Source organism: Parasteatoda tepidariorum, chromosome 6 (genome assembly GCF_982258835.1).
Source record: "Parasteatoda tepidariorum strain Cologne lab strain chromosome 6, Ptep-v5.0, whole genome shotgun sequence".
NCBI classification, from domain to species: Eukaryota; Metazoa; Arthropoda; class Arachnida; order Araneae; family Theridiidae; genus Parasteatoda; species Parasteatoda tepidariorum.
The window spans coordinates 37,529,430-37,555,884 of NC_141760.1; the positions used below are offsets into that span (position 1 = coordinate 37,529,430).

Below are 26,455 nucleotides of genomic sequence, written 5' to 3' on the forward strand. Positions count from 1 at the left end.
TGATTACTTGTAATCGCAATTACTTGGAATCATGATTACAAGTAATTGATTACTGTAATCAAAATTGTAATCATGATTACAGCTGTAATCAAAATTTTTTGAAAATTGTAATCATGATTACAAGTAATTGATTACTGTAATCGACTATGTAATCATGATTACAGCTGTAATCAAACTTTGTAATCACGATTACAAGTAATTGATTACTGTAATCAAAAAATGTAATCGATTACATTTTTGGCCAACTCTGGTATCTACTATATATTTTATAAATCTTAATCATAAAAGAAATCTGCATTGAAAGCAAGAATAAAGCAAAACATTATCCAGTGTTACACAACCATGCTATATACATTTTTAACTGAAAAAAGCTAAATTTATGCATAAAATATAGCTGCATTTATTATAAAAGTAATTTTAAACATACATTACCACATACGTTTCAAAGTTTAATTGCTACTGACAAAATCCGTTAATTTTGTATTTTATGTTAGAGTTTTTCGTTAGAAATGCGAGCAAAAAGAGAAAGTGATTTTACTGCTTTCTCTAAAAGTTAAGTGGCTTCGAAGTTTAAAATGTTCTGAAATATTTTAGGAAATAGGGAAAGCGGATCTCAAAGAAAAGTTCGTTAAATATAAAATTCACTTCTCTATTTGGAAGTTACTTTACGAAGAAATTTCCAAAATGTTCTTGATTCCTTGAAAAAATGCAAAATAAAGAAATTCGCAAAATTGAAGTTCGTTATATAGAAGTTCGACTGTGTATATATTTTAATACATAACCGGCGTTGAACAGCCAACCCGATTCTGAGTTTACGACTATCAATGTTTAACTCTGTAGCCTTGTAGTTTTGAACCAAATCCAGAAGACAAGAGAGCTCCTGGATCAAACATTGGGACAAACTAGCCTTTGTGGAGGACTTTTGGTGGCACTGACCCGCATTTGCGTTACACGCAGAGGAAAACCAAAAAAAAACAAAAAACTTCCTGGATTAGCCCGATGGCAAGGAGATTCTAGCCCATGACCTCTCAACCACAGAGGATATTTTAGGTCAGCGTTGTGGTCGGTGCGAACCGGGAGCAGAATTCTTATCGACCAGCCAACGCTAGGATTCAAACCTGGTCACCTCACTGCTATAATTGGTAGAGAAAAGAGACTGGTCTATTTTTGGTCGGTTTTGAAGATGAATCTTATTATATATGTGTAAAACAAACTGGATTTTCATTTTGACCACCTTTAATATGCATATTTTTAGAATCCTTGATAAAAATGTAGTCAAGGTGAAAGTATACGTATTTGAAGTCAAAATACAACTATACAATATCTTCTGATGCAATATATATTTAAGGTGGTCATTACGTAACACCCTGAATAAGGTTTACGACAATGTAATGCTGCACAAAAGTAACATATTGTGTGACTGCTTTTATGCAGATTAAATTTGTGATATTGATAATATTTGTGGTAAATTACAATCAACACAAAACATAAAATTTTCGTTACAGCGAGCATGTCGTTATACGCATATTTAATGTTAAAATTGCAATAAGAAACTCGAGTGTAATAGTGTGAAATAGCTTCTGATGTCATTAATAATACTGAATGTTAATTTCAATAGTCAGCTGTTATGCCAAGAAAAATAAAGAATCATGGTACATATGTCGTCAATCAAAGGTCCTTCATTTTGAAAAATGCCTCCAAAGATAAGTTAGTCGGTGTTCGCCCTAACATGATTGCTTTATAAACATGATGAGCACGCTTTTCTGTATTAATATTATTTATAAAATAAAATGTCTTCCCTTTATATTTTTTCCTTAATATTGCTCAATCAGCAGGAAAGTGTCTTTCTCTCAAGAAAATTTGCCGAATTAGCGCATGATAGCAATTTCTTATCTCATTGTAAACATAAAGTTTTTATATTTTTAATACTTTTGCATTTCGAAAGTGACTTAGAAGCTTGACGTTATTGTATACAGGCATCGAGATTTTGCAGTAGCTTTTCTTTCCTTTCCACAATGTTCTATGAATAAAAATAGAATTGCATACCTTTTGACATGGATTTTTTCCAACTAAATAAACTTTTCTCAGTTTATAAATATTATCTATATACAGTAGAGTCCCGATAATCCGAGCCCCGGTTATCCGAGTTTCCGCTTTAACCGAGCTATCAAATATTTTAAGGATTTTTTTGTTCTAGTTTATTTTTTATTTTTAAAACTACCGCCGAAAAATAAATCTGAATTTTATCTTCCAAACACTCGGGAAAACAAAATCTAACTACTCTATCCCATGAAATGATCGTTAATATCGTCAATAATGAAAATGAACGTAGCGAAGATGATGAAGACAGTGACGATGAAAATCAACATATAAAAATCTTTTACACAGATGAACTTAAAGCTGCCGAAAATGCTACTGAATACATAGAACAACAAAAAGAGGCGATACCAGCCTTCCTGTTATCCCTAAAAAATGGCGAAACATTGCTGCAGAAAAGCACCAAAGTTATGTAAAACAAAAAACGATTAAGGACTTTTTTTTTGTAAAAACTCTTTAATTCTCGCAAAGTATGCTTTTTAAGTTTTTTAATAATAATAGGAATTGTATGTGGTATACTCGTATAAATTTTATATTTCTTAAATATATTACATTTATACCAACTCTTTTTCTTTCTTTTTTTACACTCTTCGTTTTAACCGAGTTTTTCAGTTATCCGAGTTAGTCGTGGTCCACATTAACTCGGATAATCGGGACTCTACTGTATATATTTTTTTTAAAAAAGAAGAAAAAAGTAAAAGTCTAGAAGAGTTTTATTATATCCCTATACGGGGTAAGGGTGCTATTTTTCAATCTTGTGGCCTCCAACGATCCACTCTCTTGTTTCAAAGAAGACAGAGGGTCGTGAAAGGCAGCTGGATTGTAAATTAACCGACCGCGCTGGTGTTCAATGAATAATGCAAATTACGCAAGAGAATTTTTTTTTTAAATGCAGTATTTTATCAATCTATTATGCATTTGTATCGACTTTTTTTTCTTCAATTTGTTCTTCAAAAACATGATTATAACGGTGGAATTAAAAAAAAAATAATTTGAAAAACATCTAATTTCAAATAGGAAAAAAAAAATGTCTTCGGTATAGTTGTACGACTAATCAATAAACACACATTAAAAAAATTTTGGAAATGGAAATCCGGCCGAAACAACCATAACCGTGATATCTGATTAAAAAACTTCATTGGTTTCAAAAATATGCTGATGAAAATAAAAGTCTGCATGTTTCAAGCGATCAAAAATAAGCTCTTATTCTCAAGACTTAAAAGGCGTAATGCAAGTCTTGAGAATACGCACGCATATTTGATCGCCCTAAGCATGTCATTCACGTCTAACAAGTTCAGAGTATGGGTGCTTAATTTTGAGCGCTTGCAATATCTCGACTTTAATTTCCATCAACATATTTTTTCAAGTAATATCTTCCAGCTTTAGTTTCTTAGGGTCATTTATTTAATCATAACCCTGGTTATGAAATGACTCGTTAGCGATTGGTAACGTATTTTTGCAACTATATGCATTCACCCGGAGGACAATATAACATGTTCTATTGTGCCCTGTCTAGAAACAAATGTTTCATCGTACCCCGGGATAATTACGGCCGTAATGAAGCTTAATCAAATGTAAGTTGTGTAACCTACATTTAACCAACAAATTTCTGTGACAAATTTAAATTATTTTTGATAGAAAGTATCATTGTATCTCGTGTTTCATTGTATTCCATCTCCTCCTACTCATTAGAGGTCGCAAATTAATATTTGAGAGTGGAAAAATAAAATTTTTATAGAAATCTATCGAATTATTAATAAACGTGGGAAGAAAAACTTAAAACCAGTGCACTTGCTTGTTGAAATTTCAAAGCTTTTCTGCTTTTAATTCCTTTCTGAATACCTTGATAATCAAACAGGTTTTGATGATTTTTAATCCAGTGCTTCTCGTTTTTTCCTCAATTAAATATTTATTTGTGACCGTCAATATAGATACTATATTTTATTTTTTATTTTCAGCAAAGACTCAAAAAATATGCATTAAAAGTGGCCATTAGGAACGCTTTGTATACAATACTATTGCGCTATTTGTTGCTAAAGTAAATGTGTTTAGTAAAAAATTTATCTTTTTAAAAGATATTAAATAAGTAGGGGTATTTGAGCCTTAAAATATTACTCAATCGAGGATTATTCTAAATTTTAAAATTATATATTTAGATTTTGTTGAGTTTTCTTTTTTCCTCCTATTCCTCAAAAAAAAAAATAAATAAAAAAAATAAATAAATAAATAAAATTTTAAAATAATTTTTTTTTTAATGATTTCCTTGTTTTATAGAACTTTATGATACATTATTTTTCAAAGCAAAATAATCTCATTTTTGTTGTTGTTGTTGTTCTTCATTTACGTCGCACTAGAGCTGCACAATGGGCTATTGGCGACGGTCTGGGAAACATCCCTGAGGATGATCCGAAGACATGCCATCACAATTTTGATCCTCTGCGGAGGGGATGGCACCCCCGCTTCGGTAGCCCGACGACCTGCACGTGAAGTCGAGCACTTTACGGTAGAACAGTTTAACGAGGGCCAATACCGCACACCCTCGGTCCCTACGCAGGCTGATCCAAGTGGTCACCCACCCGCACACTGACCGCAGCCAGTGATGCTTGACTTCGGTAATCTGCTGGGAACCGTGTCTTAACGATCAGTCCACTGATTGTCAATAAAAGCGCAATAATGTAATAGCCCCCAGAATTCGCCTACAGTACTAAATCGTATATAGCGTGAATGGTCCTTAGAGATTTGAACTTGCTACTTTTACAATTACAAGCATTTGGCGTAAGAGTAAAGTCCCGCAGTGGACTCATCACTAAGACACGGTTCCCAGCAGATTACCGAAATCAAGCATCACTGGCTGCTGTCAGTGTGCGGGTGGGTGACCTCTTGGATCAGTGTACGTAGGGACCGAGGGTGTGCGGTATTGGTCCTCGTTAAACTTTTCTACCGTAAAGTATTCGACTTCTGTTACAGGTCTTCGGGCTACCGAAGCGGGGGTGCCATCCCCTCTGCAGAAGATCAAAATTGTGTTGGCATGTCTTCGGATTATCCTCAGAGATGTTTCCTAGATCATCGCTAATAGCCCATTGTGCAGCTCTAACGCGACGTAAATGAACTACAACAACAACAAATTTCCAATTCCAATGGTACCATGGGTGGTAGTTTGAAAAATATGGGTGCGACGTAAATAAACTGCAACAGCAACAAACTGAAGGGTAAAATCCTTTGGCTACGGAAGCCCCAACGCATTTGAAAGGTAAAAAACCAAGTTTATAAACAATCAGTAAAAACTTGGCAACAACTAACGGAAGAATATTTTTTTCAAAATACGGGATATTCGGATTCAACGTTTAAACCTGAAAAAGATTATAAAGTTGAAATATTATCTATGTTATTGGAAAGGATCTTGACTTAAACTTTTAAACCCCGTTGAAAGGTATAAGCTGCTAGAGTTTATTTCGACAACTAGCTTCAGTAGCCATAATGTGCTGAAAAATAACAACATTTTATTCGCAATTCTTTTTAGTGGCGTGTTTTACATTTTTGATGCTTTCATTAAGTAATTAATATTAAGCTTCTGTAATCATTGAAATTTTAGAATATCATTTCTATTCGAATTGAATGTTTTGGATATTTTAAATTGGTTTTTAGTTGATAGTTTTGTAATTTTATGTCTTCGGAATTTTTTAAAATATGGTATGCGGGATTACATTATCATTTGTTCATTTTAATGAAGAAAGAATTTTATTTCTTTTTATATTCATATTCTTTTTCTTTCTGTAGAATTTCTTAAGTGAGTGTAACTAAATTAGCCGGTCGTCGATCAACTTGCTTCGATATCAATTGAAGGACTAATAATAAACTTATTATATCTTATGAGGATTGCTAAGAATAATTTTTTATTGGCTATAATAAAAATAATTAAACAAATTCTGCCTAGACGATATATCTCATTCATTTAATCATTTTTATCGTTTGTAATGTTGTGACAATTTACCTTTTGTTTCGAAGTACTTTAAAAGGCATACTTGATGCTTTTCTTTAGTCTTTATTTATAATTTAAATAAATATGAATTAATTTTATTGCATATAAACTGTTCTCTTTTACCATAATCTAGTAGAAATTTTGTATACATTAAAAACAATGTCCTTCTGGATTCGCAGTCCTTGTGTGCAATTTTTTTGATGACTTGATCTTTTTAAACACTATTGTGTTTTAGAGAATAAATTTAAATTTAAAAAAATTCACCAAATAGGACCAACTTAAAGCTTTTATTTTTTAAAAATACTTGCAAGTTGGCAATAATTAGTATTTTGACTCCTTGAACGCCAAATACAAATTTGTAAAAATATTCATTTTGCACCTTTTGGTACAACAGATCACATTATGGAAATATCCCCTTCTTAACCAATAATACCTGATTTGTTTAAAATATTTCTTTGCCAAGTGACATTTCTATATTTTATAGACATAAAGAAAATAAGAAAAAATTCTTGTTTGCCTTTATGGAGCTTATTTTTAAATGAATGAAAAAAATTAACTATTCTATGAAGAACACGTTTATTTCATTATATATTGCAATGAAATAGTTCTAAATTTTAATGTTTCTCACTGATATTTGTATCTATTTTACTCTGAATCACCTCATACTTCTGCCTTTTATTATCCTTAATCTCTCTTTAAATGAAAAGTTTTTGTTTAAACCCTTATTTTACTAGTAACTGCTATAGCTCGTTATTTAAAGTTTAACATTAAAACAATCTTAGACATTTTTGCTAAACTTAATTACATTAAATTATTAAATTGTAACTATGTAATGTTTCAGTTATCTTAAATCTTTTTGTTTCCTTTCAGTCAGTAAATAGTCCTAAGCTTTTACCGGTTGGGCCACCTGGTGGAAGACCTTTAATAATGCCTCCTCCACCACCATTTGGTGTAAGTAATTGATCAAATTATAAAATATTATGCTAATACTATACCATTGAGTTTATGAATTGCATATTAAAGATTTAAAATAAATGTAAGTTGCACAATGTTATGTTTGTGTTTTTTATTCTATAATCTAAACCTAATGTCTTGGCACTGAAGGCATCTGAAAATCAACTTTTTTAAATCTGACTGTAATTTTCTTATAAGTTTTCATCTTCACATTTAAATAGTGATAATTATTAGTGAGTGGATATAAAATTTCTTTTAAATCTGTCTGGATCATTAAAAAAAAAAAAAAAAAAAAACATCACACTTTTAGTTTAGAGATATTTTTTTTGTTCATAAATTTAAAAAAAAAAGAAGACAATTTTAGGGAAGGATGGTACTTTTAGATTTTGTATATTTCAGCCCTTTATCTATAGTTGCGAAGATTTTAAACTAGCTGTATAATATGACATAACTTCCAGACTTTAAACTGAATAATCAAATATGCATTGTAAATTTAAGATACAGGTTTTGATTAAGTAAAATTTGTAGATATTTATAATTGCATTCATTATGTTTGTGTTTATTAAAATTTTTCCTTTTGCAATTATATGTACAGTAGGGAACCGATTATCCGGAACTGTCGGAACCATCGCTATTCCGGATAACTGATTTTTCCGGTTTTTTGAATCGCTACAAAAAGCAGTTTTTTTATTGTTAAACCTAACTAAAAAAAAAAAATTTGGAAATAATCTTAAAAGTAAGAAAAAATGATTAAGTAATACACTAATGATTATTTCCAAAATGATGGTAAGGTAAACATCTTTAAAAAAGGAAAGAAAATTCGTAAAATCTTATGAGGAAAAATTTTTTTTTTTAAAATTGCGAGAAAATTTATCGAATTTTGTTCCGGTTTTTTGGTTTTTACCGATTTCCGGATAACTGGTTCTGTACTGTATTAGTGTTCATGTGTATTTTAAAATTTTTTTACAATATTAGGGAAATTTTACTAGTAAATTTTTTGGGGGTGGGGGAATTATTTAGCAGAAAAGCACCAATGACTTTGAAAAGATTTATGAAAATATTGTTTACAATTAATTTATTTACATTTTTTTTATAAAAGTAATGTTATTACTTAAATTTTACTATTAATTTAAAATTAAAAAACTTTATTTGTTGATTTTGTCTTTTTTTAGAAATTTCAAATTCCTCTCAATCACACCGTCCGTTTCCGTTTTGAATGTATATCTAATTCCATAATATATATATATATATATATATATATATAATTGAATATTTTCCGTTTTGAATATATATCTGTAGTAGTATATATTAAATGGGCATCTAGTTAAGTTTTATTTTAAATATTCCTTTTTATAAATATGCCATTTAAAATGCATAGTACATTATATTAAATCGGCTTATACTTTTGCAGCTGACACCTCCACCCATGCCTCCGAATTTTATGGGAGCACCTATGCGACCAGGAGCTGAAGGCATGCGACCACCTATGATGATGCCCCCAGCTGGTACTCCTGGAATGCCTGTCCCTGGCCCATTTCCTGCTCCAGGTATGCCTGCACCTGGATTTCCAATGCCTGCTTTTCGGGGTATGGCACCAGTTCCAGCAATGGCACCTCCAGGTAAATGCTTTAGAAATGAATTATTTCTTTAATGATTTATGTGTATTACAACATTTATTTTTTGGTGTTTAAACAATTATCTAATATTTAAAGTTTAATTCCCTGTTCAAAATTTATTTTTCCTAGTATTCTTTATTTTTTTCTGATCATTTTATTATGCATATAATTTGTGTAAGATAAAATACAAATTAAAGATTACTTTTTTTAATTCAAAATCACAAATTAATTTGAAAACAATTTTAAATAACCTAAATTAAAAGACAGCAAACTCTATAATTAAAGTATTTGAAAAAAAATTGTACTACAGTGCAACCTTGAAAATCCGCATTGCTCGAGTGTTCAGAATGTTCGGATTTCCAAAATTTCCGGATTTTAAATACCTTACTTAAATTGATAGAATTATCGAAGTTTCGAATTCACTTGGCCGATTTCACGATTAGACTCACTCTGGTCTCAATTTTAATGACTTAACATAAATATACGCTTTAAACAATAAATAAGAGGCATTAAAAATGAAACAGAGCTTTAGCAACCTTTAAAAACACTTTCCATATTTCATCCAATGAAACTGATCTTTCTTCATTTGGAGTTTCCATTTCTGTAGCACTGTCGTTTTCTTTAAGCCCATTACTTAAAATGACCACTTTTATTTCGTCATCAGTCACGTGATTGATAAGGGATAATTCATTGTCAGAACTCATTGCCTCCTTAACGTTATCTTCATAAATTTTTAATAGACACTTTTTGGCGTGTTCAAGAAGTTCATTTATTTCAAGTATTATGAATTTTAAAGATTTAAAACCTTCAAAATTGTTTTCACTTTGATTTTCAAGCAGAATATTTTGTTTTCAATTGTAGAAGGCTGCAAATTCTGCCAATCATGTAGGAGGAGAAGAAATCCTCCTGCATTCCTAATGTATACAGTGCTGATAAGAATGACTGGAATTTCCTTATCCGCTATGTGCTTTCATTCACTCCCCACCCCTATCTCTTCATCCACTACTTCATTGTTGGAGAAGAGTTGCGATTTTGCGCTTTTACATTTAAATGTTTACTTTAAGCTTTTTTTTTTTTTTTTTTTTTTTTTTTAAATTGATTTGGAAAATTGTTTTTGGACAAACTGGATGTAAGTATCCGGATTTTAGAGATTTCTGGAAGTAAGGTTGTACTGTAAATTAAAATTTTCCTAATGTAGCCTTGAAATACTAAGACACACTTTTGCTTTCAGTGAACATAGGATAGTGAGTGCTAAGTCATCATTGTCAAAGTTAATTATTGAATCCCAATGATGGCAAAAATTTGATAAATAAAAAACTCCATCTCCTTAACAATTCTACCAAAAATAGAAATCAGTTTCTCAATAATTCTGCCAAAAAAGTTAATTAATTGTTTGTATTTATACTTTAAGTACATTTAATATACTTGTTTTACTAAAGCAAGCAAAGATAAGCAACTCACCATTTATTCATTCTAAATGAGACTGAGAATGTACCTTTGACGCATTTTGATTGTGCATCTCAAAAGAAATTGCCCAAACTGTCAGATGAAAAAAATATATTGTCTTTGCTGCAAAACTTCAATCTAGCGTGTTTGAGTTAAAATATTTTAATAATATGAAAATTAACGGTTAACTGTTAAGTGTTTATTTCGGTTTTAGATCTAGTGTAAACATACCACATTATCGCATGGCACACACGATGAAGAAGACATACAATTAGTTCACTAAGCAATTTACAAAAATATATTTCGTAAAAAGTGTCAGACCAAATGACAAATTGGGTATGTTTTCGTTTTAAGCGAATTTTAAAGCTGCAAATGACAATATCAAACATTCTAAAATGCAGTCGTCAAGTGGAAATATTGAAGGTAATGTGAACAGAAAGAAAGCATCTAATTTAGACTTATTTCACCCCATGTAATTTATACTGCAATTTATAATATAGTGTCTTGTGTTAGGAATGAAAGTATCTACATTTTGAAAATATTAGTTCATTAAAATGAACTTGAAATATTATTTTCTTGTCATGTTTTATTGAGTATTTAAATTATTTGTAGCATTAAAAATAAGTTATTTTAATAATGCTTTTTTTTCAACATATTCTATAAAAAATGTCGTTTAATAAATTTTTTCTCTGGAATTAAAATGTTTTATAAATTTTTCTTTAAAATGGGGTTTAAGTTTTAAAATCTGTTTTGATACCCAAATATACTTTCTTTCAAATTTAACTTAAAGATAGTTTACAGAGAGAACTAATACTCCTAGATCATGGAAAAGAAGTATCGAAACCAAGTTTCCACACTTTGAGTATATTCATGTGATATAAAATTTAAAAAAAAAAAAATTAAAGAGCCAAAATACGAATACAAAGAAAGTTATTTTCTACCTAAATAACTATGCATCTTTTTTTTGAACAATATATTAAAGAACTAAAACAGGTTTTAATTTCAAATTCAACAAAATTACACAATAACATTAATATTTTGTGAGAAAGTCAGAATATTTGTAACTTGTTTATTTATTTTTGCTATTCAGCAAAAGAAAAATGTTTTGTACGAATTCAAATTTGAAGCTGAAATTGCTTTCAAAAGCAACTTCAGCTATCAATTCAGCTATATAGAACATCACCTCAATTAATATGCTAGAGTGCGTTGCTTTCAGGTTCGTTTGAATTCAAAATATCATCCTGAAGCAATTTTAACTAGTTCCCTGCCATATTTATGCTATTATTTCCTTTAGCTCTAGTTGATTTGATTAGAATTAGTAAAATGTGACAATAAATTTTGTTGATCAGAAATTATCTTATTTGTACTAGGTACTACTGTACCAACTCCCTCACCAGCTGTTATTTCAGCTCCACCTACTACTACTTCAAGTGGATCTTCTTCACCTGTTATAAATGGTAGCACAAAAGAAATTCAGGTGAGTGAATTGTGCTGTTAATTAAAATTTCTTAAATGAAATAAATATTTTGATTCTTTAAGAGTTAATTATTTTAATTCTAATTGACAGTTTGTTTTGCTGATTTTGAGAAATTTAATGCAGCATATTTCTGCATATAACTTTGCTTTTTTTTATGCTTAATTCCATCATTTGCCTGTGTTCAGTTTTCTTTGTATTCTACTTTTATTAACATCTTTCTGAATAAAAACTTTTCAGAATATTTATTGAAATTTTAGAGAAATAATTTTAATGCTTTCAAAAAAGTTTTTCTTTTTAAGAATTGTTCAGCATTTATTTACTTAACATGCTTCTGCGCTGTTGAAAAAATTGTCGACATCTAAGAATTTTTAAAAATTGGCTCATGATCATATTCTATATGCTATATGTATTCTAGAGGTTTATTTCCTACTACATACATAATTATTTGTCGAATATTTGTTAATAATAAATTCATAGTCTTGTCAAATAAGTGATGTCAGTTTTGCAGATAATGAGGTTATGCTATAAACTGTCTTCTGTTTTCTTATGCTTAGTCAAACATATGTCTAATTCAATTCTGGCAAATATTTGTAACAGCTAAGCTTATTTTTGTGTGAAGCAGCATATTGTAGTTGTGAAGAACTTAAATGTTTATTTTCACAAAGAAATTGCTTGCATGTTATTCTAAAATTTGATTTAATCAATTTAATAATTTTTAATTAATTTAATAATGTTCATTATAAGGGGTATTTAATCAAATTAACTGTTTTCAATTGCAGAATATAAATTTTACACCTGCAGATATTTTTTAATTTCTTTAAAAAAATTTTTGATTTCTTTAAAATATTTTAATTTCTTTAAAAAAAATGTCCTCAGTTTAGATAATATCAATTCCTGGATTGCTCCAGTGCTGTTTTTTCCCCTTAGGCCAGTGTTCCCCAACCTTTTTATCACCGCGGACCTGTCAACGTTTGATAATTTTACCACGGCCCACTGAGGGGGGGGGGGAGCATTGATTGTTTATATTTTAGATTATTTTGATTTTATAATTTGAATTTAATTGTATTTAAACATACCTTTAAAATAAAATACAGTTACACCAAAAAATAAAGTGATTTAATATTTTAACTTACTTGAACGTTACATCAATGAGAACCCTGTGCTTGTTTCTTTGCAATAAGACGGCTCCATCTGGGGGTAATCGGAGACAATAACACCCGAAGTGTGTTGCTTATCTCCAGTTTATTCCGTTGCTTTGTTTTGGTTGCTGTTACTGCAGAAAATCCCGCTTCACACAGATAGGTTGTCGGAAATGGCAATAGGGATTTAAGTGCTGTGGTGGCAATCTCGGGGTATTCTGCCAAGACTTTAATCCAGAACACCGGCAGAGTTGTTGTTTCGAACGTAGTCTTAAGGCCGCCGTCATTTGCAATCTCCAACAGTTGATCTTCTTCTTGCATTGACAAGCTAGATTCACCCGATTTGTTGGCAAATGGGTCGTGGATCCATTCCTTACCAGTTCGTGGGTCTTTTGTGGTTGGGAAGTATCGCTCGAACTCTTTTAAAAGCAAAGACAGGTGATCGTGAACCAACTGGGAGAATGAATCTTCAGGCTCTGTCTCGCCTAAAATACCCGCTAATGTCTGAAACATGTCGAAAATGCCTCTGTTCACGTGTCGTCCCCATAACTCCAGTTTGGCTTTAAAGGCAGCTACTTTGTCAGCCAACTTGAAAACAGTTGTCATTTTCCCCTGAAGGCACAGATTGAGTTCATTCAGCAGGTTGAATATGTCACACAGGTAAGCCAGTTTGGTGACCCATACCTTGTCACTGAAATGTGCTGCCAGCGGTGACTTCTTTTCTAAGAGAAATCTTTGCAATGGCTCTCGCAATTCAAATACTCTCAGTAGCGATTTTCCTCTGGATAACCATCTTATTTCTGTGTATAACAGAAGGCATCTGTACTCTGCGTCCATCTCCTCACAAAGCTGCTCAAACAGGCGCGAATTAAGGGCGTGTGCTTTGATGTAGTTAATAACTTTAACGACATCAATCAATACGCTGTTAAATTCTGGTGACATTTTTCGGCTCGCTAGCACTTCCCTGTGAATGAGACAATGTGTAGCTTCACTCTCAGGTGCAACTTCCTTAATCCGAGCAGTTAAACCAGATAGACGTCCGGTCATAGCAGCAGCTCCGTCTGTGCATATGCCTACACAAAAGGACCATTTTAGTTGTCTTGATATGTAACCATCCAGTGACTTGAACAGTTCTGCTCCTGTGGTGTTGGTTGGCAAAGATAGTGCACGTAACAAATCCTCATGCACATCTTCCTGATATAGATATCGCACATAAACAAGTAGTACTGCCTTGCTGTCAATATCTGTAGATTCGTCAACCTGGAGTGCGTACCACGGTGATGCATTAATCCTCTCCAACAATTGCTTTTCAATGTCTTCGGCTATTTCCTCAATGCGCCTAGTCACAGTGCTAGCCGACAAAGGCACATGTGCTATCTTTTCCACAGCAGTTTCTCCTAGTACTTCTCGGCAAATGTCTTTAGTGGCGGGCAAGATTAATTCTTCACCAATATTGAATGGCTTTTTAGCTTTAGCAATGCGGTTAGCCACCAAATATGATGCTCTTAGTGCACTCTCCTTTATTGATGTGGTGGCCATCATAAATTTTTTCTGTCCTTCGTGTTCCCGTTTTTTTTCTTTCAAAATACTCCAGGGGCTTGTCTTTTAATCCAGGGTGCTTGGCGTTCAAGTGGCGAAGCAGTTTTGAAGGTTTCATTGCGTCATTAGAGAGTTGATCGCCGCAAACTATGCAGAGCGGTTTTGGTTTGTGTGAATCGCCTGTCCCGACAAAACCATACTTCAAGTAGGACTCATGGTATTGTCTGTTAAAAGTTGCATGTTTCTTTGATGTTGAAGGCTCTTCGGTCTCTTCACTGAGCCTTTTCTTTTTTCCAAGGAAACTTTCTAAGGAAGTTTGTTTTGTATTCATGATTGCTAACTTGTGAGCTAAATTTGTGCAGACACAATACAAACGTACACCAAGCACTGTTAAACCTGAGAAAGTACCGGTGAATAGAGAGAGGAGTGATAGACACTTTCTTTTTACAAAAAACAAACAAATCCGCATAAAGCACACAAAATAGTAGAGAGGAATCATGGTCACGTGGTCTTTAGGCGACTAAATGGCAGACGAGCCAGCTTCTCTTTTATAGCCTTACTAACACTCTCGCTGTGTGAGGCGTCAGAATCGAGAGAGAAGACGAAGTTCTTTATTAGTTCCAATGCAAATGTCGCGTCGCGCTTTCGTTTTTTATTTATGATATTTACAGTTACGATGATTGTTTTTTTTTATTAAAACTAATTGAATGAGAAAATTGTTGCAGACGATTTCTTTTTTTTTTTTTACTTTTTAAAACATTTAAAAAAAAATTATGTTACTACCCTTCGGGGGCATCTTTTTTTTAAATAAATAAAATTTGAATGGAACACAGATATTTTTAATTTGGGGTATAAACCTAGAAATTTAAATTCAGTTTCCATGAAATGGGCGGACCGGTACCATTTGATCTTCGGACCGGTGCCGGTCCGCGGACCGGGGGTTGGGGACCACTGCCTTAGTCTGACAATTTTCTATTGACATCCTAGAAGTTTTCTGCACCCCATTTACTAAATGTTTATTCATATTTTGTAAATAGATACATTTCTATATACATTCTAAGTATATGTTTTAATGTTTTTAAACATTTGAAACATTATTTTAAAATGGAAGTCATTTCATCTTGTGTTAAAATTAGTGCTATGTTTAATGGTAAAGCATTAATATTTCGATAGCAACATTGATCTCTATTGAATGTATATTTCTATTAATTCATCATTAGATTGACTATTTTTCAAATTTGTTTTCTGACAATAAACAATCTCAAAATGTTGGAAACTGTATCCTTTCATGTAATGATTGATTGGACTATTTAATTTTTTACACAATTGTTATTATCTTATTAGGTATATATTTTAATTTATTGAATTTTAATTATTTTAGGAATTTGTTAAAAATTAACCTGAACTTTCCATTTTATATTTTAAGAATAGTTTCTATTTGTTTTATTAATAGCTTAATGAAAAAGTAAATTCAAATGAAGAAAAAACATACTTTTAGCTATACCTGAATAAAGCAAATAGCAATGTGGTTATAATTGAAATAATAACACAAAAATGGATATACTAAGTTTTGGTTCTATAAGCAAGAACAGAACTTTACTCTGTGTTGTATTTTTATGTTACGACACTAAGGAAGGCTTTTGTGCCTAGAACCAAAATTATAGCAAGCTTTCTGTGTCTTTGTGTTTTATTCACCTTGTTTTGCTTTCATCAAAAAGTAGAATGTTTCTCTATAAAACATGGTATACTAAAATTTTGACTAAAAATTTCTTTTTAGATTAATAAGAAAAATTGTACTGAAAATAGATTTTTATTTTTAGAATGAAGTTTCTTCACCAGTTGCTAAGTCCTCATCTGATAAAGTAAGCCTTAATTCTTTTTACGTTAGACATGCCAATATCTATTTGTGTTTAGTCACTAATCACAAATTTAGTACCATATTTAAACTGCTGATTGCTGTTTCTTTTTACAAGATTACATTTTCTTTTTATATTTCTTTAGAATGTGTTGAACCATAATTACTTTATCAAAGGTGTAAAGGTTTTAAACATTCGATATTAATGTTTTATTCAGAACTTTCGTTAGAATTAGCAATAGGGCTGATGATAGAGAGAAAAAAATGTTATAAACTTGTCATGACAATTAACATAATCATTACAAAACGCTATGTAAATTTTATTTACAAAGATACTAATAGGATATTTAAGAGAAACCGACATTAAAAACTAAGCCTACTTTAAAAGACTTAATATATCATTAGATTATAATGAAATTTTCTTCAACATTTTGTGCTTATGTTAGCCTTTTAAAACAAATTCAAAATTAGTGTTGTCACCAACTTTTTGAATCACTAAATTGAAGATGTTTTATTAAAAGTGACCTCAACAGCAAATATAAGCTCAAGAATGGTTTTATATAATTAAAAGTTTTCTTAATATTTTTTTATTTATGCTGGAAGACTGGATGATATTAGGATATGTTGTACATGATGCTGTTTGTTCTAACAGAATGTCTATTGTTGACGAAAATCTCAATCAAAAATCTCTTTTATTCGTTCTGTTAATCACCATTTTTTAAAAAAGACAGATTCCCATTCTGCAAAATCAGATTTGTAGAAAAATTATATCTTAAAAATTAGCTGATTTGTATATCCTCAAATTTGGAATTAAGGTCTCCAATATTTTCATGACTGGCAGACATCCTGTCCTATAATATATATATATAAACAAATACATATATTTTACCTTCATGGCGTGCTGCTGGTCATGATTATTTGCATGAATATGATTTGTTTTATCATAATGCTGCATCCTATCCAAATCCTGTAATATAAATAAATAAATATATTTACCTTCATGTCTTGTTGCTGGTCATGATTATTTGTATGAACATGACTCAAACAAATATGCAGATATCTTTTTTTCAGAAAGACTATATATCTTCTAATTATATTTACTACTATAATTCCTTTGAATGGGAAAATTTTTCTTTTTTGCTTTAATTTTAAAGTGAAATTTTTTTAAACAATGACTATACTCTCTGCAACTATTTTTTTCAGAAAAGTAATTGGACTGAACACAAAGCACCGGATGGGAGAACATATTTTTATAATCACTTAACAAAGCAGTCCAGTTGGGAAAAGCCTGATGAATTGAAATCTCAGTCTGAAGTAAATACAATTCATGTCTTAATATACAGTGTTTTCATGTCCATTTTCTTGTCTTAAACATGCATGTTCATATGTTGTAAATATTTCCTTTGATTTTATGTGTAACATGTAATTAGTAGAAAGACAATACTCTTCATTTTATGCTCAATAGGGAACTAAAAAAAAATAATTTAAATTATGCATTGCTAAAGAGGCAGTTAATACAAAATTTAAGTTGTATTAAAATAAAATATTTGATAAGAAATTAATCTTATAAAATAGGTCTGAAGTTTAGTTTTTAGAATTTTTTTTTTTAAATGTGTATTACCAAGTACAGTGTGTTATTTGGGATATATATTACGAAGTAATGTCTTGTATTAAAATTTTGCAATAATTATATTAATAAGAGTAACTTTGGCATAGCAAGAGTTGAATGAACTACTTGATTATTTTTAAATTATAATGCTGTTAAATATACTCATTTTATAAAAAAGTGTGCCATCTCATTTGTGTTAGAATAATTATACCTGATAGTATATACCAGTACCATTTTAGCATTATTTTGCATTTATCTTAAAAACCATTATATAGTTGAAATGATTAACAAAAATTTCTTTACTTTTTAAACAGTCAATATATAATAAATCAATCAGATAATAGATTCCTTGTGAGAAAGAAATGTGCTTTTTAACATGAGGTGACAACTCAAGGGAGACTCTTTAATTCTTGTGTCTATTTCTGAGCTCTTCTGAAACTCTACATATCTTCCTATTTTTAACTAGTTAAGAGAAAGAAATGTAAATTCTCTGTGAGGAGATTTTTGTTATACGGAAAAAAACATTTCGTTTAACTTTTCGTTTAAGAACTTTTCATTTAAGAATAATAATACTAAACCTATTTTATCATCCGTAACTTATGTTATGAATTTAACGCATTTTTAAAAAATTCCTTTATTATATACCAATTTTTACTGATTTTGCTTTTTTATGTACCATTTTTTTTTAAATAAATTTATCTTTACATTATAAAGTTTATCTGAAATGAAAAATTTCTTATGTAAGGCTGAACATTTTACTAAAACCTTAATTTTATTTCAATGAGAGTTATGTCTATTAAATATCTTGTCCATATAAAAATTCAAATTTCTTTTGAAAATTATTTATATTTTACATATATCATTTATGTCATGCAATTAATTTAAAAATCTTCTCAATTTTTTAAGATCAGATTTACTACAAAATGTAAATGGATTGATTCATTTTTATTACAATTCGTGATACAGTTCCTGTAGTAAATAGGCAATAAATTTTCTATTTTCAAAATTGGCAATTAAACACAGTTTAATAAAATTTTTTTCTCTTTAAAAAAGAAAAATTGTTTTATTTATATTGTTCAGTTATTCAATATGTAATTTTTTTCAGCTTTTATTGTCACGTTGTCCTTGGAAAGAATACAAATCTGAAACAGGCAGAACTTATTATCACAATATTCAAACCAAGGAATCTAAATGGACTATTCCAAAAGAACTAGAAACTTTGAAAAGTAAGCTTAGTAGCATCTCATTAAGTAATATTGTTTTGATGTATCAGGGGGTTTCCAACTGGCAGCCCGGGGGCCACATCAGGCCCGCGAAGCTTTTTTTTTTGTGTCCCGCGAATTAAAACATATTATTTGTCATTTTTTGCGGACGATTTTCGTAAAAAATCTATATGGGTTTGAAGTACTTTTTTCATTAATAAAAACCTAATTTCTTCATTTCTGTGAAATTTAACACACCAACGATGCAAAGAAATTTATTTCTCAGATTTTACATCCAAGAAAATATTTATTCAAATACGAAAATAATCGTGTATGTTGCTCTTTTTTATTCCATTTTTTTGTATTTTGGGAATATAATTTAGCATGTGCGTATTAGAAATTTTCTCGAAGAAATTCTCCGATTTAACTTTTTGAAACTACTCATTTTGGACGAAAATATTTACACACACATTTGTAAATTTTAAATTTAAAATGTAAATATCTATTCTCTGGTGGTTGCAGCAGACAAACCTGAATTTTCTCATTGAATATTTTGTGTGCTACTAGGTAAGTTTTAATGCCACCTTTTTTAAAGTTTTATATCATAACAATTAGATATCTGTCGCACATTAATTGTTTAATACATAGGTGCATATTAAAGTTATTGTAGCTCGAATTTTTATTATTTATTTAATATTTTTAAAAATATTAATAACAATTAAATATTTTTAAAAATCTACTTCTTATTTTAATTTGTAATTCAATACTTTTGTTTTGTACGATTTGGTAAAAATCTGACAGTAATATTTAATGTTCCTTCAAACATAAAAAGAGTCCTACATAAAATTTTGACAAAGTTGCAGCCCGCCATTTGATTTGTGTATTTAATTGTGGCCCCCGGCCTCATGTAAGTTGGAAACCCCTGCTCTATATTTTGAATTTAATTTGAAAACTTTTCCAGGGTTTTAGTATTGGGCAAAATTAAATGGAGTTTTCCTGTTCTGAGCATCACTTTGAATAACATTAACATTGAATAACAGGGTAGAAACAAGTTGGGTTTTTTTTTTTGTCACAGAAAAATATTATATCCAAATCTCTGTCAATAAACCTTTTCTTTCCAACATTTCCTGCTTTATAACTTTTTAATACCAGAAGATTACTATTAAAGAATTAATATTAAGGAATTAACTTATTAAACTTGAAGTTATAGGCACCTTCCATACCCCACAATTTATTTAACAGTAATCGCAGATCACACTTTGATTTGTTATAGTGATGCACACTTAGAAAACCATTACCTAGGAGACTAAAAATAGCAGTGCACAACCAGTTTAAGAGGATTACCATGCTAAACAATAGAATTAAGGGCTGTCACTATGTAAATCACGATAAATAAAAGTAACTTAATTATTTTTATGATAAAAAAAATTTTATTAGAGAAAAACATAGCACCATTAGCACATAAGTTTTTTTCTTTTATAAAGTGAAGAAAATTGTGTAGATTTGTTTTTAAAATATAATGATTAAAAAAGTTATTTTTTTATGTTTCATACTTCTGATTGAAATTAGCATTTCTTTGTTATGTTTTTGAGTTTTATTGAAGCAGGTAAATTTTTTGAAATTTTCTTGTTGGTATTTTCAAGTTATTTGTAAGTTGAAATAGAAGGGAACACTGACATTAATAATTTTAATTTGGCTCCTGGATTGCTAGCTACTTTCTCTAAAGTATAGCTTATTTAAGATTTTTCTTAAAGTTTTGCATTTTTAAATGTTTTGCAATTTTGTTATAATTTTTTTTCCCGATTCATATTTAATTATATTTTGATTTTATTTCTAGTGATGGTTGCTTCTAAGGAAGATTCAGATGGGTATGTCATTTACTTGAATTTTTCTTTGGTTATGTGATTTTACTTGTCATACTAAATTTATAAATGCAATAAAAAGTAAAAAGAAAAAAATGTTTATTAATTTTTTTAAATTTCTGAAGTTATTTAAGCTTAAAATTTTCATAGGTTTCAATTATGAATAATTTATTTTAAGTATTTAGATGTTTCAATATGTTTCAATTATTACTATAATTATTAGAACTTTTATTTTTTTTTGTTATTTAAATCTGTATTGTTGTATTCTATCTGTTTTAATTTAACCCCTTGCACTATTCTGAAATTCGAAACAAGCCATGCCTAACTTATTTACCCGACTACGTGCAAGATAGCCGTGCTGGTGTTTACTTCACACGATGCTACTCTTGTGAATTTTAAATGAATTTGAATCAAAAACTTTTAAAAAGTATTTGAATTATTACACATTATTACAACAAATTCTGTATAACTAATAATAATATGCTGAATTAATAGCAAAATGCTAATAATTTGAAGCGAATCTACAGGAGTAATATTTGAATTGAAATAAATTTTCAGATTATGTCATAATCACCAGGCGTAAAAATAAAAAATACAATGTAAATAAACAATAAGATGAAAGCCCATTCAGATCTCCTGGTTTAGCATAACATTAAGACCATGAGTATGGTTTGTGATATTCATGTTTGACCCGAAATATTAATTACGAACCAGACTCGTGATATTCACATTTGACATTAAATTAAACAACGAGCCTGACTTGTGATATTCAAGTTTAACCTAAAATTTTCGTCACGAGTATGCCTCATGAAGATAGTGCAAGGGGTTAAAATTGTAAGAGCTGAAATATTATTTTAGAATTTATAAGAAATATATTTGGAAATAAAAGAAGTTTTTTACTATGAATTAATTTCATAATGTATTTATCTTGTATTACATAATCGTACAAGAAAGGAAAAATTAACTTAATAAACTTAAGAAGATGTAGAATTATTAAATTTAATAAAATGTTAATTTAGAGCAGTGGTTCCCAACCTGGGGGCGATCGCCCCAAAGGGGGCGATGGAGCTTCTCAAGGGGGCGATAATCCTTAGGGGGGCGATCAGGGGGCGACGAGTACTCAAAAGATAAAAATTGCTAATATTAATAGTAAAAGCTATTTGAGATTGAAATTGAAAATATATATGAAACCTATGGTTCTGGTGTAGACAAAGAATTATGATAGTTAAAAATTAAAAAAAATTCAAGTGCAGGATCGTTTTCGTCATACGTTTTGGTATCGCAGGCGGAAATCTGATAAGTCACTCTGTTCCTCTGAGCAATAATACTGTTTCCAGGTGTATTGATGAGATGGCCGCCAACGTTGAATCATAACTCATCAAATTTCTGAAAGAAGGTAAATTTGCGTTGCAGATTGATGAATCAACTGTGATAGATAGCAAAGCTGTTTTAGCTTACGTGAGATTCATAAATGAGAGTAAGGAGATTAACTAGGAAATGCTGTTTACAAGAACTTTGTACACAGATACAAAAGGATCGCCGATTTTTAAATTGGTCAAAGATTATTTTGAAATAAAAGAAATTCCCCTCACAAATGTAAGGGCTTGTGCAACAGATGGTGCTCCAACCATGTCTGGTTGTCATACTGGGTTTCTGGGTCTCCTTAAAAAAGAAGTACCGGAAGTTATCTCACCATTCATTATGTCATTCATCGTCAACTTTTGGCTGCAAAAAATTGGTTGTTTCTGGCATCAATAAAATAAAAGCTAATTCTCCTAATAACCGTTTGTTCCGAGAACTTTGCTATGAAAATGATGAAGATTTCGAATTCCTGCTCCTACATACAGCTGTGAGATGGCTTTCAGAAGGAAACTGAGCCGTTTCTTCGAATAGCTGGATTCGGTTACGGAGTTTCTCGATACCACTGATCCTTAAGTGAGAGTTTGAAGCAACGCAAGTTGGAAACTGCGTACCTCACTCATAGTCTTGAAAATATTAAGGAAATCAACGTAGAACTTCAAGGAAATAAAATGAACATTATCAAGGCTAAGGGAATCATATCTTCATTCCTCGCCAAGTTTGATATCTACAAGTCAAATATTGGTTGCAAAGAGCTAATGCAACTTCCAACTCTTAAAAAGTGTTCAATGACAGATATCGAGATTATCGAAAATAAAATCTTAATTTTTACTGATCACCTTGATCAGTTATGGAATCAAGATTTAAGGATTTGATGGAATTAGAAATTCCGGATTGGATTTTCGATCCTTTCTCTTTTGAAGTTGTGGATAAGCTCACTTCCTCTTTGTAGACTGAGATTTTAGATTTGAAGTATGACTGTGAGGCTAAAGTCGTCTTTAAAAAATACGGTTACGAGTTAGCTTGGGTAAAGCTTATGGACACTTATCCACAAGTGGAAACAAACTGAGCCGCTTCTTATCTCGTTCCCGTTAACATATTTAGTGGAGACAGGATTTAGTTCTGTCTTCCAGCTGCTCACAATGCAAAGAGAAAGGTTGGACAATTGCTTCAAAGGAGACCAGCGTTTAAATCTGAGGAGCATAAAACCTGACATCCAAGCTTTAACTTGAAATACACCAAGCACAGGGCAGTCATTGAAGTGGTAAAAATGTACTTTCTCAATCTTCATTTTTTTCTCAAATTTTAGTTAACGTTTTAAATTTTTCTTGATTACATTAAAATATGAATTTAAAAAATGTACTTTTGTTTGGATTATTCCGTTTTAAATATCATTTCTTTTTGAAAAAAAAAAGATGCACAATTTTTTTAAAATTAATAAAAATGACAGGATAAATGTGCCTCCTTATTTGCATTACAATTTAAATTAAAATCAAATAACATTGTATATTTTCAGTGTTTGGTTGCTTACAAGCAACAATGAATGGTTTTTTGAGCAAAATGAGAAAGGGGCGATATGTGTCAGCTAACTCCAAGAGGGGGGCGATGATCCACAAAAGGTTGGGAACCACTGATTTAGAGGAACCCAAATTAACTTTCTTTTTTCGCAATTTAATTACATCAAAGCAATGTTTCTTATCTTCAGAATTTAAATATTAAACAATATTTATAATTTTTTAATGTATATAATTTTAAAGTTACTAAACATAAATTTTAATGTCTGTATAAAGTAAAAAAAACGTTCTTAATTCTTATTTATGTGCAGAGAATAAAGTACATCTCCACACGGTAAAAAAAAAAAAAAAAATTCAATTCCCCAATACATTATGGTGGAAATTTTTTTTATTGTATTTATTGCATACATATTAAAAATTTTACTGTGACATTTTAGCATATTGTAATAATTTTTCTGAAAAAATTGTAATATGTGTTTTCAAAATGTGTTTTGAGTTAACCATTCCGCTGTTGGTTTTCATTATTATTTTTCAACATTTTCCCTTTATATGAAAATTATAACTTAAATTGGAATCTAAAGTGATCTAATTGATTGAATGTGTTTAATATTTGCACCAGGGTTGGCAAGTTTTTGACATATGACGGTTTTTACCGGTTTATACCATGGTTTTTACCGTCATGTCAAAAACTGTCAAAAATCCATAGTTTTGGTGAAACTGTATTTTTATTTGAGTTTAACTGCTTAAAACTTAAAATTAATTCATTTTTGGGCAATAAAATTAGAAAAAAAGTTATTATAAGATATTTAAGAACAGATTCTTGCATTTTCCCAGCATGGTTATATCAGAACATACTATTTGAAGTAAAATATTAGGATACTAAACAAAATTTTCAACATTTCCAAGCATCATTTTGTTTGGCATATTACATTACTGAAGAATGTCAAGTCATTCTTGACTTAGAGTTTGTTAGTTTTGAAAGTTTTGTTTAGCTTATTTCTAATATTTAAGAAATGCCAAATTTTAAATTCTTCTTTTTAGTTCTTGAATTTATTAATAGTTCCAAGCTTTTTTGTTTGTCTGTTTATTTCTAACCATTAAGAAGTGCAAAATTTTGAATCCTTTGCAAATCAAGCTATAATGATAAAAGTAAGTATCACTATTTTCAATAAGTATATTACAATATTTCTATATGAATGTACATCCTTCAATAAGAATACATGTATTTAGTTGCAAAATCAATAGCAATCATTTACAACATTCATTTATGAAGGCAATTATGTGAAAATAATATATTGTCCGCTATATGCCACAAATTAAAGAAATCAGTAGGTTTTTTTACAGTTTTTACCGGTAAAAACACTGTTTTTACCACTGTCATGTCAAAAACCAGTTTTTGCCGGCAAAAACCCAACCCTGATTTGCACATTAAACTACTTTTTGGTGATAGAAGGAAATATTGCTGGATCTCATTTTTATGATCTTTTATAGTTTAATTGATATTTTTATTTTGTTTTAGTTCTAAAAGTGGAAGTGCTGTAAGTGCACCAACATCTGTTACAGCATCACCCTCAAAAATTGGTTCTCCAGCTGTTGCTTCTCCACTTTCAGATGGCAGTCAAAACTTTGCTAATATCCAGTTGCCTTCAACAGGTGGACCTGCAGGGCAAAATGATGCAGTTGGTACTCCATCAGATCAAGGAGATGCTGACGATAAGTATGTTTAATTTTCTTTTTTATATTTAGTTTTAGTAAATTTGAATTAATAGCTAATTAAGATTTTAATTTGATATCTTATCACTCTAATGAAATCTTAATCAGATTTGATTTAATCTTAAGAGGACACCATACCACAAGAGAAACTTTTCAGCACAAATTCTCTTTTACCTTCATAAGTAACGTATAAGAAAAGTGAATTCAGGCAATTCTTAAGTAAGCCATGAAGTTTTAAATATTGAAAAAAAATTTAATTATCAAAATAAAAACATAAGATGATAACTTAAGATTGCGCAATGGGGAAATTTACTTTCAATAATTTATCTACATTTTGATATTTATTTTTCAGTAACTTAATGGCTTACTACTCTAGATTTGCCTACTAACTTTTTCTATTCTTAAAATTTTAAATTAGTTAAGGAGATGAAACAGAATCTCTGACGAAAAGTTTCACCTGTAGTATAGCGTCCTTTTAAGGTAAAATTTTATAAGATCTAATTCAGTACACTTGTGCTTAAAGAAATAGTGATCAATATTCCAGTAATATTATCCTGATTGTAACTCCTGAATGATTGAAAATAATGCTAGAAGTAAATTAAATTTGTATTGTGATAAAGGAATGTCTTAAACAAGAGTAGGGAAACACTTGTATTAATTAAATACTCTGGAATCAGATTAATCCCTTAGGGAATATTTGTATCAATATTGTTTTGACCATTTTGATTGAAAATCTTTTTTTTCGTTTAAGCTAATTTTATGATTGATTCAGAAAAATCTTTCTTTTAGGGATGATGCCAATGAAGAGGAAACTGACCCATCAAAACCACTTGTTTTCAAAGACAAGAAAGAAGCAATTGAAGCATTTAAAGACTTGTTAAGAGAAAAAGTAAGGATTTGTTGCAGAATATAAATTAAATTACTTTCTAACATTTTTTATGTAGTTGAAATCTCAAAAATAAACTTTAAGTGAAGTGTTTAAATAGTATTAATTTTTGATTTTATATAATTTTTTGTTATTTATTTTTTAAATAATGTATAGCTGTTTTTTTCTCTTCTCATATTTTTTTAATTTTTTTCTTTTTTTAAAAAAA

The 26,455-nt window shown here is 30.1% G+C and overlaps 1 protein-coding gene across 8 annotated transcripts in view; it reads left to right on the top strand.

The window, feature by feature from the left end:
* The first annotated feature begins 5,282 nt into the window (after window positions 1–5,282).
* Prp40 (pre-mRNA processing factor 40) overlaps window positions 5,283–26,455 on the top strand; it is a 58,737-nt gene continuing 37,564 nt past the window's right edge. For 2 of the 8 annotated variants that reach the window (XM_071178816.2, XM_071178820.2), the window contains exons 1-10: window positions 5,283–5,347; window positions 6,947–7,027; window positions 8,442–8,649; window positions 11,463–11,569; window positions 16,068–16,109; window positions 17,306–17,416; window positions 18,817–18,937; window positions 20,751–20,781; window positions 25,168–25,365; window positions 26,151–26,250. In XM_071178816.2, the coding sequence (XP_071034917.2) occupies window positions 7,004–7,027; window positions 8,442–8,649; window positions 11,463–11,569; window positions 16,068–16,109; window positions 17,306–17,416; window positions 18,817–18,937; window positions 20,751–20,781; window positions 25,168–25,365; window positions 26,151–26,250 (942 nt within the window). In that variant the 5' untranslated portion in view covers window positions 5,283–5,347; window positions 6,947–7,003. Of the gene's footprint in view, window positions 5,788–6,946; window positions 7,028–8,441; window positions 8,650–11,462; window positions 11,570–16,067; window positions 16,110–17,305; window positions 17,417–18,816; window positions 18,938–20,750; window positions 20,782–25,167; window positions 25,366–26,150; window positions 26,251–26,455 lie in introns of all 8 variants that reach the window. The other 6 variants (XM_043045339.3, XM_071178819.2, XM_043045338.3 and 3 more) reach the window with 3 other exon arrangements.